At 33.2% G+C, this 16,121-nt stretch overlaps 3 protein-coding genes across 3 annotated transcripts; 1 reads left to right on the top strand and 2 right to left on the bottom strand.

Moving 5' to 3' along the window:
* Positions 1–16: 16 nt before the first annotated feature.
* On the bottom strand, positions 17–2,223 carry LOC104900179 (glutelin type-B 5). The gene is made up of 3 exons (XM_010687540.4): positions 1,939–2,223; positions 509–1,229; positions 17–390 (listed from the first exon to the last, which is right to left on the bottom strand). The coding sequence occupies exons 1-3, from the start codon at positions 2,132–2,134 to the stop codon at positions 237–239; spliced, it is 1,071 nt and encodes a 356-aa protein (XP_010685842.1). The 5' UTR covers positions 2,135–2,223; the 3' UTR covers positions 17–236.
* Positions 2,224–6,457: 4,234 nt separating this feature from the next.
* LOC104900178 (glutelin type-B 5) lies at positions 6,458–8,514 on the top strand. The gene is given in 8 exon segments (XM_010687539.4): positions 6,458–6,783; positions 7,397–7,774; positions 7,777–7,823; positions 7,825–7,879; positions 7,882–7,932; positions 7,935–7,992; positions 7,994–8,107; positions 8,216–8,514. Coding segments are annotated over 8 exon segments (1,053 nt in total). The 5' UTR covers positions 6,458–6,587; the 3' UTR covers positions 8,370–8,514.
* A 1,200-nt stretch (positions 8,515–9,714) lies between these two features.
* LOC104900176 (UDP-galactose/UDP-glucose transporter 5) lies at positions 9,715–15,124 on the bottom strand. The gene is made up of 11 exons (XM_010687538.3): positions 14,764–15,124; positions 13,221–13,334; positions 12,967–13,059; positions 12,791–12,856; positions 12,197–12,295; positions 11,780–11,859; positions 10,965–11,077; positions 10,594–10,682; positions 10,422–10,508; positions 10,265–10,333; positions 9,715–10,167 (listed from the first exon to the last, which is right to left on the bottom strand). The coding sequence occupies exons 1-11, from the start codon at positions 14,869–14,871 to the stop codon at positions 10,051–10,053; spliced, it is 1,035 nt and encodes a 344-aa protein (XP_010685840.1). The 5' UTR covers positions 14,872–15,124; the 3' UTR covers positions 9,715–10,050.
* Between the last annotated feature and the right edge of the window lie 997 nt (positions 15,125–16,121).

Raw genomic sequence — 16,121 nt, 5'->3', positions numbered from 1 at the left:
CAGTAAGAAATGAGAACATAATTCAGAAATAATAACTGTGAAAACAAGCTTAAAATCATACTATCAGAATAGTTTAACTAAGTTACACATTTAAGTTCTATATCTTTAAGATAAAATAGCTAACATAAGAAATTGCAGGCTATATAGTTATAACAAACCAAACAACTGTAAATCTGATCTAAAAGCAAACTCTATGCATTACTATTCTTATTTACTAGATGAACAAAGGCTGTCTTTTAGTTTGGAGGAGGGAAAAAGATTTCATCAGAAGTCCTCTTCGAACGAAACTGCTTCTCCACATCGGTGGGCACATTGAAAGCTGCCTCAAGCACTGCTGGTGACAATGCCTTCCAAACCGAAGTCCTCCCTGCTAAGTGAGTGAACACGGGACTGCCAAAACATCGACACAAAAAAGAAACGATATGAAATCAGTTCAATCTATAAAATAAGCTGATCAGAATAATGCAGATATGTATGTGTCTATGTGAATAAAGATTTGGATGCTTACTTTGGGGTAGTGATGATAGAAAACCATTCCAAGCCATCATTATCAGCAATCTTCGAAACAACGAAAAATCTAGGCACTATGAACAGATTCCCTGCCTTAATAGTGGTTTCTAACACCCTCTTACCATCAACCCCAACAACTTGAACTCTGCCACTTCCTCTAACAATGTAAGTCACTTGAAGAGCCGAGTCACAAGAGAACCCGGGTGAGCACATAGCCTTTCCGTTCAGCCTAACAAGGTCAGCCCCAAGGCCTACCTCACCTACCAAGGGCAAGTTCTTAGTGTTCAACACGACCACCTTTCCGCCATCCTTGATTTCAACATCCAAGGGTGCTTCCTCACAGTTCAATGCCATTCCATCGCGGTGTTCCTTCTTAGGTTCGGGCATTTTGTGGGATGCATCAAGTTTGATTATGCCATTGGAAGATTGGTTACCAACTAGGGTCTTGACCACATCTTCAGGTAAGTCCCATGCTCGGCCTACAAACTCGTGTGTGAATCCGGTGAAGATTCCGTTAGAGCCTGTGAGGGAAAAATCAGTGAATTCGCCGCGTTTGTGGGCCTTAGAAGTTTCACCCAAGAAGAGGACTGTAAGTTCAGTGTCCTCTTTGTTAAACCACCAAGTGACAACACCAAAAGGAAGAGCAATTGCATCACCCTTTTTGATTGCAATCACCTTCTCCTCTTTCTCAGGGAGGACAATTCCAGCTGTTCCTTCACCTATAGTTTAGCCCAAATCACATGTCATTATAATATTAATCATACTATTACACATATATTCAATAACCAAAAACATACCAAACATAAAATCATTATCAATGACAATTCAGCAAATTATAACCATTTGTTGGCTAAACCAACATATCAAAATCACACAATTTCACTATTCCAAAACATTCATTTAAAGTGTAACTTTATCAAATCAAACAAAATATGTATGATTTAACAATCAACTCAATGTCATTCATTCAACAACTGTTTTACATAAACTCCTCATTTACCTATTACCTATACATAAAAAGAACTAATGGAATCCATAAAAGTTCTGAACTTTCAATAAAATTAACATTATTACTTAAAAAAATCAATTCTTTATCCACTAAATTAATCATATTCCACCACAATAATGCCAATTTAAGCACAAAAATTAAAAACCAGAAAAGGCATTGACTTTTATTGAGATTAATCTTAACAAAAACTATCAATACACAATTACAACTTCCAACTTAACTGATCAGCATGCATGACACCCACAAACACTATTACTCCGACACCTTCATTTACCTCAAAAGCGGATTTTGTATCGTGTCGTACACTTAACTTGGACACCCGTAACATAACCCACAAATCCAAATTATTTCATAATTCATATTCAAGAAAAAAAAAACAGATTTTTTTTTCATAGACTACAGATTGAAAAAGATTATACCTTGAAGAACATAAGCAACTTTAGAAGAATCAGAGTAACGAGGAAGAGCAAAACCATATTTTTCAAGGGAAAGTTTAGCAGCTCCAATGTCTCCTTCTTTAAGCATAGGAAGTTCTGTGGGACACCATGAATAGTAGGACCCACCTTCACTTCCATAGATCTTCTTTGACAATTTTGGGGACAAATCAATCTCCATTTTTTTTTTCTTTGATGAACTTAAAACTCAAAGATTTTTTTGAGGTTTTTTTTAGAGAATAAAATTTCTGTGATGAGTTGGTAAGTGGGAAAGAAATAAGGTTTAAGGGTTATATTTATAGGTTTAGATGGGATAATATAAGGATCATGGATAAAAGACATTTGCACAACTTCTTTTACGATTAGATTTAGATAATAATTACTTGATTTTCCCTTCAAAAGAAACAAGATAATATTTTATTTCTTTATTATTGGTGGATTGTGGATAAATTATAAAAGGATTCAAAGTTTATATCAGAATTGGGCTTATAACAAGTTTTGATATAATTTTTATCCATAAAAAAGTTCGATAAAATTGGTGGTAGTATAAAATATTTTGTGAATATATTTTGTAAACAGATTTCTAATTTAGATAGGTTTTCTAACACGGTGATTCAGTGAGGACTATCATTATTTTGTAATTTATACCTATTTGAAAGTACCTATCTAGATTATAAATCTATTTACATAATCGATAGAGTCCGTTTTTGAAAAGACGGTCTCACGTCAGTGTTAGCATGAGACCTGCTGATGTCATGATGACATCATGCACGTGCATCAAACCAACAGTATAATTAGTTAAGCGATTGCACCTATTAGTTATGTTAGCCTTAAATTGCTTCTGGATGAATTAGCTAAGGTTGGAGTACATTATTTAAGCGTTAGAGTATATCATTTAAGCGCTGGAGTATATTATTTACATCATATATTCCAGATTATAATGTATTTTATTGATCCTAGCTTCAGTATCACACATAAACATTCTCTCTTTCTTTTATAATTCACCGAGACGTCCTAAAACCTGTATTGTTTTCCTCCTCCATTCTCTGCATACAACTGCATTGGATGTTTAACTTGGATGTAAGTAAAATATTTGAGCTATTCAAAAAAAAAAAAAAAAAAGTAAAATATTTGAGCACGGGTTTGCAATAACAATGTCCACAAACACTTGATTTGTTTTTTCACCTGATAAGATATTTATCATGTTTGAAGTGAAAGAAGAGTTTGACACATATTCATCGCAAAGGGTAATAAAAATTTTAACTTTTGCATTTAAAAGTTAACTTTTTATTTGAAAAACATAGCTAATATCTAAATGTTATTAGTTATTAAATTATTCGTAATAGATAAATAATATGAAGTAATAGTTATGCTGCTAGGATTGTTGTATTTTCATGCTTGAGAATCTTGCACATGCATTGAATCACAAAAATACTACATAATGTGTAAAAGATGGATTAGATATGTAAAGAGGAAAGTGTGAAAAAGAGAAATTAATAGATAAACTAATGTAACCTCATGGCGATATGAAACCGCGAGAAAATTAGTTCTACAAGCTCATTCTCAAAAATCAAGATAATGAAGATGCAAGAAAAGCACTCCAAGAAGTCTACGAAAATACTACTTTAATTATAAACAAAGTCTTAATTACAAAACCAATCGTAGAAGAACGATGTTCATCAAGTACAACTACATTGGTTATTTTATACCCGTATGGTTCAAAAACAAAGAGAGGAAGTGCAAGAAAGAAAGATCATTTTGAGAAGACTAAAAAAATAAATTCCAAGAACCAAACTGAAATTGGTACAATAATTACTCCAAATGCTAGGTTGTTTTAAGTTATTTTTTCAAGTTGTCTTTTGTATTTGACATCTTAGATTTGTAAAAAAGTTATTTCTTCGTTTATATTAGAAATCAAAATAATGCTCAATTAATCTTAACTAATTACTACCTCCGTACTTTTTTAGTTGCACCATTTGGTTTGGTGGCACTATTCGTCAATCAACTTTGTTAAGTTATCTCGCATTATTATATAAGAAAAAACATAGTCAAGTGGAGTCTTGTTAGATTCGTCTCAATGCGAGGATTCCAAATATCAAATTTTTATATTTTTTACTTGCACCCAATAAGAGATATTAACGTTCAAAGAATCGTCTCGGCAAATGTGAAAAAGCAAATGGTGCAACTAAAAAAATACAGAGGTAGGCTATGTTTAGTTCACCTGAAATTTTCTGATCTGAACTTATCTGATCTGATCTGAACTTATTTTTTCTGATCTGATCTGATCTGATCTGATTACAAGATCTTATCTTTCAGATTTCTCTCAATATATAAGAAAAAATATAGTCATGTGGGGTCTTGATTGATACGTCTCAATGAGTACTTTATTAATATTCAATTATTATAATTTTTACTAATATGTAATGAAAGATATAATGATTTTTAAATATAAGCATGATCTGAACTGATCTGATCTGAACTTATTTTTTCTGATCTGATCTGATTAGATCTGAAATAAGCAAAAATAAGGTGAACTGAACATAGCCGTAGTATATAACAACACTAACTAATGTATTGAATATGTTAACTAAGAAACAATGAAAGTCCACATAAAGATTACAAACACTAAGCTATTGTGCTAAAATACTTAACTAATTCGCCAAAAATATTGACTAATTCACCGAAATATTATCGTGAGAAATTGTGAGACGCGGTCCGTTTTCTAAAAATATATATCTCTTGGGTTGGTCAGGTCTCACGTTAAAACTAATATGTGATCGTCTTTTTTAAGACTTTGTGTAATAGATAAGAGGTATTAAGTTTTGAGACTAAATTAATTAATATGATAATATGATTACTAATATTTTAACCCTTTTTTTTTTATTATCTCTTACTTTTGAGTTTCCATCGCATACTTTTGTACTGTATCCTTAGTGAGCAAACTAAAAAGAAATGGAATGAGTAGTTGTTAGTTTTGCAGCGGTTGTAGTTATTAGTTATTACCGCAATTGTAGTTGTTGGGGGTAGCTGTTAACTATCTGCTAGTAGGTGTTAGCGATTAACGTTCAAAGTAGTAGTTTTAAATAGAATTGTTTCGCAAAAATAGCTGTTAAAATTATAAAATACAATAAATAACATTTATTCAATTAAGAGATGAAGTACAACAATTTTATTAGTTATTTCAATATTTATATTCAAATAATTCAATATACATAATCAATATTTATTTTCAAAGAACTCACAGAAAATGGAGAATACGACTTTTTCTTTTTGAAAGAAAGAGTATACGCTTTTTGACTGCTCTAAGAAATATATAAATTTAATATAATATTCAACCCTGAATTTTTTTTATTATTCCCCTGTTTTCTTTTGTTATTCCTATATGAAATTGAAGCAGAACCCAATGTAACTTTGAATTGGAAAGATTTCACTATTTTAAACAAAATTAAATTAATTAGATTTAAAAATTACAATCCATTGAGTTAAATAAAAACTTTCATGATGATTGGCCGGTTTCCAAAAGGTCAGTCCAGATTTTTTTTTCTTTAATTAACGAAGTTTCTTAATATTTTGAAGAATAAGACAAAGAACAAAAATAATTAAAAAGAAACACGTTCCTAATGTTATCTAAAAAACAATTTGAGCAAAATCAGCAGTCCTTGTCAGCAAATCTTTTTTGATACCTTTCCATGACGGAATGATGCTTATTGATCGCCATATTATGTATTTCTAATTTAGTTATGCACAAGTTAATCCAAAAATATTATCCAAATATATATGTCATGAGTCATGACGATTATAAATAAATTATCCATAGATAAATATTACTCAAAAAATATATCATTAATTATCCGTATATTTATATTATCCAATACTATATCTAAATTGTTAGATATGGAGTCCCATAATATATGATCTATGACTTTTTTTATCTATATATAATTAATTTCATCCAAAAATATATCAAATCAATTATCCGTATATCTTTATTATCAAATTATTTTAATTTTATCTAAAAGTTAGGTCCTATATGCTCAAATTAATTTTACTTAGCTTATCAAAAGTCTAGAAATCAAATGAAATTTATTTCATAATTCAACAAATTTTAGATAATATCACTTTTAACTTCTTATTTCGTACTCCCTCCGTTTCATAATATAGTGGCTACTTCATATTTACGGGTCAAACTTTAAAATCTTTGACCGAATATTCTCATTTGTATATATAAAAAACATATTCATGTGTGAAGTGTGATCTTGTTAGATTCGTCTCGTATTGGAGACCGTACAAAAAAGAAACAAGTACTATATTATAAGACGGATGAGTATTTATCAATCCTAACTTAAATGACCCTTAGTTTCATTCTATCTAAAACTCATCAAAATCATTAAAATCCTATTTCATCCAAACTTAATCTAATCAATCTTATCTTAACCTCTTAATAAAGAAGTAATCTTTTTTACTATCAACTCCGAATTATTTCATAACTCCTTTTTCTAAACGTAAAAAAAATCACCTTTGACCCTATAAATACCCCTCTAAACTTCTCAAATTCTCTCATCTCACTCATCACAAAATTATTCCCTAAAAAAAAGTTTTAGTTTTATTTCAATACAAAAAAAGAGGAAAAAAAAATGGAGATTGATTTATCACCAAAGTTGTCAAAGAAAGTCTATGGAGGTGAAGGTGGGTCCTACTATTCATGGTGTCCCACAGAACTTCCTATGCTTAAAGAAGGAAACATTGGAGCTGCTAAACTTTCACTTGAAAAATATGGTTTTGCTCTTCCTTGTTACTCTGATTCCTCTAAAGTTGCTTATGTTCTTCAAGGTATAATCTTTTTTCAATCTTTATTCTATGAAAAAAGATATATCTTTCTTTTTGTTCTTCATGATTAATTCAGAAATGATTTGATTTGTGGAATTGTGGGTTATCATAAATCATTAATGCTGATCAGTTATTGTGTATTGATAGTTATTGTTAAAATTAATCCTTAATAAAGTCAATGCTTTTTTGGTTTTTAATTTTTGTGCATAGATGGGTATTAGTGTGGTGGAATGTGATTAATTTAGTGGATCTAAAGATTAGATAAAAGAAAGAATTGATTTTTTTGGAGTAAAAATGTTAATTTTATTGAAAGTTTAGAACTTTTATGGATTCCATTAGTTCTTTATATGTAAAAAGTTGATTGTTAGATGACTTTAACTTAGATCATACATATGTGATATGTTGTTTGATTGGATAAAGTTACACTTGAAAATGATGTTTTGGAATAGTTAATTTTGTGTGATTTTGATATATTGGTTTAGCCAACAAATGGTTATAATTTGCTGAATTGTCATTGATAATGATTTTATGATTGGTATGTTTTTGGTTATTGAATATATTATGTGTAATAGTATGATTAATATTATAATGACATGTGATTTGGGCTAAACTATAGGTGAAGGAACAGCAGGAATTGTCCTCCCTGAGAAAGAGGAGAAGGTGATTGCAATAAAAAAGGGTGATGCAATTGCTCTTCCTTTTGGTGTTGTCACTTGGTGGTTCAACAAGGAGGACACTGAACTTACAGTCCTCTTCTTGGGTGAAACTTCTAAGGCCCACAAACGCGGCGAATTCACTGATTTTTTCCTCACTGGCTCTAACGGAATCTTCACCGGATTCACACCCGAGTTTGTAGGCCGAGCATGGGATTTACCTGAAGATGTGGTCAAGACCCTAGTTGGTAATCAATCCTCCAATGGCATAATCAAGCTTGATGCATCCCACAAAATGCCTGAACCTAAGAAGGAACACCGCGATGGAATGGCATTGAACTGTGAGGAGCACCCTTGGATGTTGAAATCAAGGATGGCGGAAAGGTGGTTTGTGTTGAACACTAAGAACTTACCCTTGGTAGGTGAGTAGCCTTGGGCTGACCTTGTTAGCTGAACGGAAAGGCTATGTTCACCGGGTTCTCTTGTGACTCGGCTCTCCAATGACTTACATTGTTAGAGGAAGTGGCAGAGTTCAAGTTGTTGGGGTTGATGTAAGAGGGTTTAGAAACCACTATTAAGGCAGGGAATCTGTTCATAGTGCCTAGATTTTTCGTTGTTTCGAAGATTGCTGATAATGATGGCTTGGAATGGTTTTCTATCATCAGTACCCCAAAGTAAGCATTTCACTAACATTCACATATATGTGTTATTGTGATATTTTTGATTTCTTATTCATTTGGAATCATATCTAATGTACTGTGTTTTTTCCCTGGGTGTTGCAGTCCTGTGTTCACTCACTTAGCAGGTAGGACATCAGTGTGGAAGGCGTTATCACCCGGAGTACTCGAAGCAGCCTTCAATGTGTCTACAGAAGTGGAGCAGCAATTTCGGTCGAAGAGGATGTCTGATGAAATCTTCTTCCCTCCTCCAAATTAAGAAAAAATACAATACTAGGAATAATTTTGTGCTTCATTAGTATTTCCTTATTGATTATGTTTCATCTTTGAACTACTAGAATAAGCGCGATTTTGCGTAAATGTCTTTTTTGGATATTCAATGAGAATTCTGGATTTTGTTTCAACATGTTTTGCGCTATGTCTGTGCTTCTCCCCTCACCGGAAAATCAGTAACTAGTTGTTACACTTGCAATAAGTCTAATAAGTAGAAGATGACATAAATTGGTAAAACGAAACTGAAACAACTCCAAGAGAATCGTTTGGAATAAAAGAAATAAGTAAAAAAATTCCTAGTATTGTACTCCTCTACTAATCCAATGTTGCTTAAAGGTTCGAAAGTAAAGGTTTGGCCTCATAACTTTAAGGTTTGACCTGTAAACCTGCCTGATTATACTTGTGCGAGCTTATTCTTTGTGCATCTTCAATAGATGTAGCTTTTTTTGGGCAAGAGATGCAGCTAACTCTTTCCCTATGGCCTATGCAATTACTCACAGCTTAAATTTTATCCAATGCATCACTATAGTAACGAGAAAGGCTTGGTAACCAACGGTTTGAGTCCAAAAAAGACTCAAACACCCAAAATAAAACACAATGGTACCATTATAACCTGACATTGGTATCAAATTGTTATCAGGACTACCAAGGTATCAATATTTTCGGAAAATGGTACCATTATACCCTAGCATTGGTACCAAGCAAATGTCAGTCACACGCGTGTGAAATCTTCCAACACATAAATGACCAAATTACCCCCGTTTGAGTCTCCTAAGAGACTCAAACGGTTGGACGCCAAGACAAGCTCCTATAGTAACTATGACTGTAACTCTGCAAAAGATTATTGGGATCACAAATGACATGGTGACCACCTAATAACTTTCCTATTAAAATTAGTCATTTATTTGTCACTAGGACCCACTATATCTGACATAAGTGACATTAATGGGTATTTAATTGCTTTAGGCACCTCTGTGACATTACAAAGTAGTGATCGAAATGGTTACTGATTACCATAAACCAGAGTGCTTGGATCGGATATAAATACATTCTTGTTTCGTTTTAAATGTAACAAATAAATATTTTATACTTGTAGATTACCCGCTTCTAATAGACTACCAAAAATAATTGTTGACGATGTTCCACCATGCAGTAAATGCTATTAGTGGTGGGTAAACTAAATTTTATCCGCTTGGGTCTAGCGTTAAGCCGTTAGCATCACAAACTTGTGACCCATTAAACAAGGTGATCCACTTTTCTTTTGGGGTAGCCTAATAGATATAGATGCACATCTTCAACTTGCTACTACAAGTCTACAATACAAGAGAAGATAGGCCAAAAAGAGAGAATTCCACTTAAATTAGCTAAATTGCCAAGAAACATCAGGACAATATTGCTTTCACTGTTGCAAATTGCAATACATGATGGTTGTCTGGCTCTAACATTGAGTTAGCCTGTTCCTCTTTCCCTGTATGAAAATATGGGATTGAAGAGCAAAATTACTATCAACTGCTCATGTTTCCTACTTCTACCAAACTATCCCATTCGCTTTCACCCGAAAAAATAAGGCCACCTCTCTATAAACGTTGCGTTCAAGCTCTTTGATGAAGAGGACACTTGGCAACCTCGACATGGAGCTGAACATTGATTGAGAAATTGCCTGTAACTTACGGGTTTCCTTTTAACGGATTCAACTCTTTATCTTCCACGTCTGCTGGAGGTGGGGGTTTCTGCGTGTTGCTCCTCAAGAAGGTTTTCGCATAAAGTGAACCAAAGACAATAACCTGTAAAACAAATGAAGATATATTTTTTAAAAAAACAACGGATGATTGAAACGTCTCACTTTTAGAACAAAGAGGACCAGTGGGTCAAGGTTCTTACTGCTCCAACCCATTGTAATGGACTTAGAGGATGAGTAAACCACAAGCACGAGAATAGGATGCTGATAAGCTGCATTAAGAGCGGATACATGTTTTAGCAAGGTACTCATGGTAGGAACAATTTAAAGGGAAGAAATGATGACTTAAACTATTGCCACCTGTCGTGTGGTCATTACGGTTGCAAAAGTGAGAGCACCAAAAGTCCGTATTGTATAAGAAATGAAGAACTGACTAGCTGTAGCTACCTGCAGAATATTGTGTAGCAAAATAAGTTTCCCACAATAAGCCGTATGAAACTCTTAGACTAACAGATTACAGGAGAAGTCTTACAGTAGAAAGTAATGCAATATCGTACAAACAATCACTGTGCCTATATATAAAATCTACAGCTGATAGAAGTTGCCCCTGCAAAACAAGTCCTGCCAAACAAAAGACCAAGATCATCAAAATGTATGCAACCGACCACAGGTAAGGATGTTTGCAAAATCAATCATATCCAATATCAAACAGAGACAAATGACAATCATCACTTCAAGGTCATTGCAATAACTATTGTGGTTATAGTACTAAAAACATACAAGATCAGTAGATCACAATAGCAAAAACTTGAGTGCAAAATCAGTATGCTCAGTCTTATATTCACAATCATTAGAAAAAACGACGAAGGCATGAAGCAACAGAAAATAAACTAGGATACCTACCAGTCAAGCTTAGCACACAAGAACACACTGTTGTATAGAATATTTGGTTGTGTATCTCCATATTGTAGCCTTTAAATAATTTGTCTTGGAATGTGCTTGTGAAGCCATCAAATCTGCACCACGGCAAGCAATGTCAGTTGATGTTAGAACCTTTGAAAATATAAATAAGCATCTTCACCAATGGGATAGCAAGACTTAAGGAAACAAAACATAGGTAGGTATCAAAGTATATGCATAAGCCATAATAAATGCAAAAGATGTTTCGAGATGTGAAAACACGTCTACAGAAAAGAAATCATGAGAATGTATGTCCATTTTCAGAAGAAGTGCATGGAAAAGGATATGTAAGACACTCTACTTCAAATATAGGATAGAAATAGAGAGGTATGTCTAATTCTAGATTAGTAGAGATAAATGCAGCAAGCCAGCAACATTGCATCTTCCTCATTTTTGACCTCCCTATACATGAAAGATGATATATATGTCTCATAAAGTGGACAAATAGAATTAGGATTCTCACTGACTAACAGCGGAGCGTCTTGGATAGAAAGATCCTCAAGAGTGAGGTGTGTTAACATTCCTTCCCTACACACTGCTAACTCACTGGATAGCTGTTGCTTAGAGGAATTCTTCACCCAAAAAAAAAAAAAACAACTGGAAAAAAAGGGATCCTGACTCCTGCATAACATTGATCTGATTGTGAAACATATGCCTGGTTGAGTACTATACTAGCAGTCATAATCGAACATTGCAAAGAAAATTCAGAGTAGCACAGCATGAGAAAATAACAATGAGTTGAAGTGCAAAATTAGTACCCAAGATAACCAAGCATGAGGGACATACCCCATACTGTGCTCTCTTTCCCATTCTTGTAGGGGCTGATATCATCTCCTGCCTGTATTGAAGAGGACAAAATAAGAAACAAGGGTATTACTCCAAAAGGAAGAAAAAAAATATATCAAAGAAATGGGTCACTACTCAATCATGATGGACCCCAAATGATTCCCTGTTAAGTTCACTAACAAACAAAAGAAATTTGGGATGATATGAAGCAAGCATTTCTTTGAACTTTGAAGAACACATTTTAACATCCAAAAAGTGCATTAGCAGAACACCACCAATCACTAGATGCTGAAATCTTCGGTTTTCAGAACCAAAAAACAAAGAGAAAAGAAAGTAAAAGAATATTCAACTACCTAGGCAAAATTTTTAAACAAAATCAGAATACTCACTGGGTAGAGAATAAATACAGAACACCCAATGGTTACAAGGACAGCCCACATATAATCAAGCCCCTTGTATCTTTTCTGCATAATTAAAGTACCCCAAACCTGCAACGGCAAGGAAAGAAGAGTATATCAAACATCCAACTAAGGAAGCTGATAGATCCACTATGTGGAAATATTGCTAGCCTCTGATTCTTATTATCCCATGCATAGAGTGGATTGTAACCATCACTAAACTATAAGAACAGGTTAATAACACATTTTGTCAATTTCCACCAATGAGAGAAAAAAGTGTAAAATCTCATAGGAGCAGAAAACAGAAATAAAGAAATCACTGATTAACGGTACCATCCTGGTAAAAGAAAGCCGAAACAAACAGAAACAAAAAATGAGTATAACATTCACATTCCACATGACAAGTAGAAATGCCTACTTATGAGTGGGCATGCCATGAATCGTATATGGAGAAAAAAGCTGCCGTTTCATGGAAGACTTGTTAGCACAAGAAAATTACAAATAACCATATCTTCAATAGGAGTAAACAACCTCAACTCCATTGTCCGGTATCATAATAGTAAAAGAAAGCGACAATAAACTTACCATGACCGGTATCATTTTGGCACATTTTGCAAGAGTCTGGACAGGAAAACTGACATATTTAAGGGCCTGAAAAAAAACAAGGTTGGTTCAAAAATTTGATTGCATATACTACGGCCATAAATAAACTGATTATGGTTAGCACCAAATTCCCTTCCATCTGAGGAGCATTTCCTGACCTCATACTGGCATGTTGTGGTTAGAATATTTGATACAGAGACCAAGCAGTACTTATAAACAGGGGCAACAGGGTCCAAAGCTTTCTTACTCGCCTACAGATTGAAACAAGAGCAAACATTGACAAATTAAACATAGAGCATTTATTCAGAAACAACATAGATTAATCTGCAAAAGAGTAGAACTGAAATGTAAAAAGTGATAGATTATAATAACCCAATCAGTTCATAACATAACCAGTTTAACAACATCTTACCAGTAGAGAAACCGCAGATACAGCTGAGGTCGTAAGACGATTGCAGAAGACCAAAAACAAAGAGTATTTGAAATATTCTTTGTCTGGTCCATATGGTATTCTCATGATCTTTTCCTGCAACAACCCAAATCTTTAACTCAGTACATATCAAATTAGCATTACAAAAACATTCTTCAACTAAGTAAAAATTTCCCACCCTCATCACTCCAACCAAAATCATCCCTCCTCGCCAAATCCAGACTTCACTCTTTAATCATAATCGCCGCAATTCCTAAGAGTTTTCAATGTAAACCCATTGAATCTTCCCAAATTAACCATGTTAGATGTTACAACTGTTCCCTAAAACCTTATATCAACTTGTCACTCGAAAGTTGCAATTAAATCAACATAAACCCTTTCTAAATGTTCCACATTACATCATTATAGAAGAGCTTTTACTTCTTCCACCAATTACAACCTATTAACACCTATTTTACTCAAATATATACGAAGTCTGGGTGTCGAACACAAGCTTATTAAATCAACATAACATGTTCTAAATGTTCCATATTACATCATTATATAAGAGCTTTTACTTCTTCCACCAATTACAACCTATTAACATCTATGTTACTCAAACTCGGCAAGAAGGTTCCACTAGATACAAAGTCATGGTGTCGAACACAAGCTTATTAATTCAACAATCAACACAAAACCTTTCTAAATGTTCCACATTACATCATTATATAAGAGCTTTTACTTCTTCCACCAATTACAACCTACTAGCATCTATGTTACTCAAACTCTACAAGTTTCCACTAGACACGAAGTCCGGGTGTCGAACACAAGCTCATTAAATCAACATAAACCCTTTCTAAATGTTCCACATTACATCATTATATAAGAGCTTTTACTTCTTCCACCAATTACAACCAATTAACATCTATGTTACTCAAACTCTACAAGTTTCCACTAGACACGAAGTCCGGGTGTCGAACACAAGCTCATTAAATCAATATGAACCCTTTCTAAATGTTCCACATTACATCAATATATAAGATCTTTTAATTCTTCCACCAATTACAACCTACTAACATCTATGTTAGTCAAACTCCACTACATGGGTCCACTCAAATACGAGTTTTTGGTTTGAAATGAAGTATCCAAGTGTCGTGTCGTGTCCGAATCCAACACGGGTACTTGAGGAAATTAAACGAGACATAGTAACATAGATTATTAACAAAAAAAAAAAAAAAAAAAATGCCATTATGATAAATCTTGGTGGGCTCGGCACAAGCCCACACAAGAGAAGAGTATGACCACACACAAGGTTGGCAGGGTTCCATCCTAAAACCAATTGGTGATAGTAGTAACCCACCAATCTATATGTTAGTCATTCTCTCTCTAATTCTTCAATGTGAGACAATTATTTCTAACTCACATGTGGGCTTTACTCTTAACACATTACATACAAAATGATAAACCAAAGATCATAATAAGGAAGATAAAAAAAAACATGAAGTTTGACTAACTAATTAATCGACTAATTTTAGGGATTAATTACCTGCAAAAGACCATAGATTACGAGAGTAACCATGATTCCGGCGACGGCAAAAGCCCCTTTTAATAGCTTGTTTTCTTTGACATTGACAGCTACAACAGGAGATTCCATTGTTTGTAATTTTCTCTGAAATTAATCAGTTCATCTTCCAGATAATCTCTAAAATTTGAAAGAAAAAAAAAAGGATGAAAAAAAATGAAGATAACTCTCTTTGACGATTCTAAATTAAAACCCTAAGAAGAGATTTGAAAAGAGCACTGAAACGAGCTGCAGATTACAGAGGAAGGGAACGTGAGAAGAGAGAGAATTGTGTTGTTTTGTCAGGTAAGAATTTACGATGTCGATCACTGTTTATTTAGTTTGAAAAAACTAAATGGATCGGGTACTCAATAATTTATTATGCGTCACTAAAATTATACTTCCTCCATTTATAATTAGTTGTAACATTTATATTGTGTTTACTATTTATATTTTATACTTTGATTGTCTTTGGTCATTTATATTTTAGAAAAAACATAACCATATGAGATCTTTTTAGATTTTTCTCAATATATATTATATTTATATCAACATTTTATAATTTTTACTTATTAATAATTAGTGATATTAATGTTTGAAATAATGCATTTGGCAAATGTGAAAACATAAAATGATGCAAGTATTTATAAACGGAGGAAGTTTGATATAGTTCTTTTTATTTGGTATAGACAGTTTTTATATATGATATAATCATCTTTTATGTAGTCAATTTTTCTATAATATAATCAATTTTTTAATATAGTCAAATTTTATGTGATAAAATGAGTTTTGATGCATAATAAATTATTACAAATCCCATCACCTAAACTGCATGTTTGGTAGTCGTTAATAGATTGCGGTAATTGGAATGAATTTTAAGTGTAATTTTATTAGGTAAGCACTCTTAAAATCTCCATCGCAATACATTTTTTCTCCATATGCAAGCAATCTCACCTCCTAAACTTGTGTTTTTGTCTCTAAGGGGAAGCAATTTTCATTACCAGTCATTACCACCTATAAGGTGGTATTGGATGAGAATGAAATTAAAGAATAGTAGTGGATATTTTAGGATAATTTAGCATTATCATGAGAATGAACAATGATATTTTTCACAAATTTACACACAAATTCATTCATATTATTACAATTTATAACCATCTACCAAATATGTCGAAAAAGGATCGGTAAGATGGTACTTGGTGAAATCTGGAGTTTTGGATGGGTCCACTCTAGATTATGGGAGGACACTCAATTTTGGTAGGTCATATACTCATATCGCATGCACATCGATTCATCATGATTCATGAACCATTGCAAATGGCCCAAATACCCCACTTCTGTGT

This window comes from Beta vulgaris, chromosome 7, assembly GCF_026745355.1.
Source record: "Beta vulgaris subsp. vulgaris cultivar EL10 chromosome 7, EL10.2, whole genome shotgun sequence".
NCBI classification, from domain to species: domain Eukaryota; kingdom Viridiplantae; phylum Streptophyta; class Magnoliopsida; order Caryophyllales; family Amaranthaceae; genus Beta; species Beta vulgaris.
This window is presented reverse-complemented; position numbering and strand designations above follow the sequence as displayed.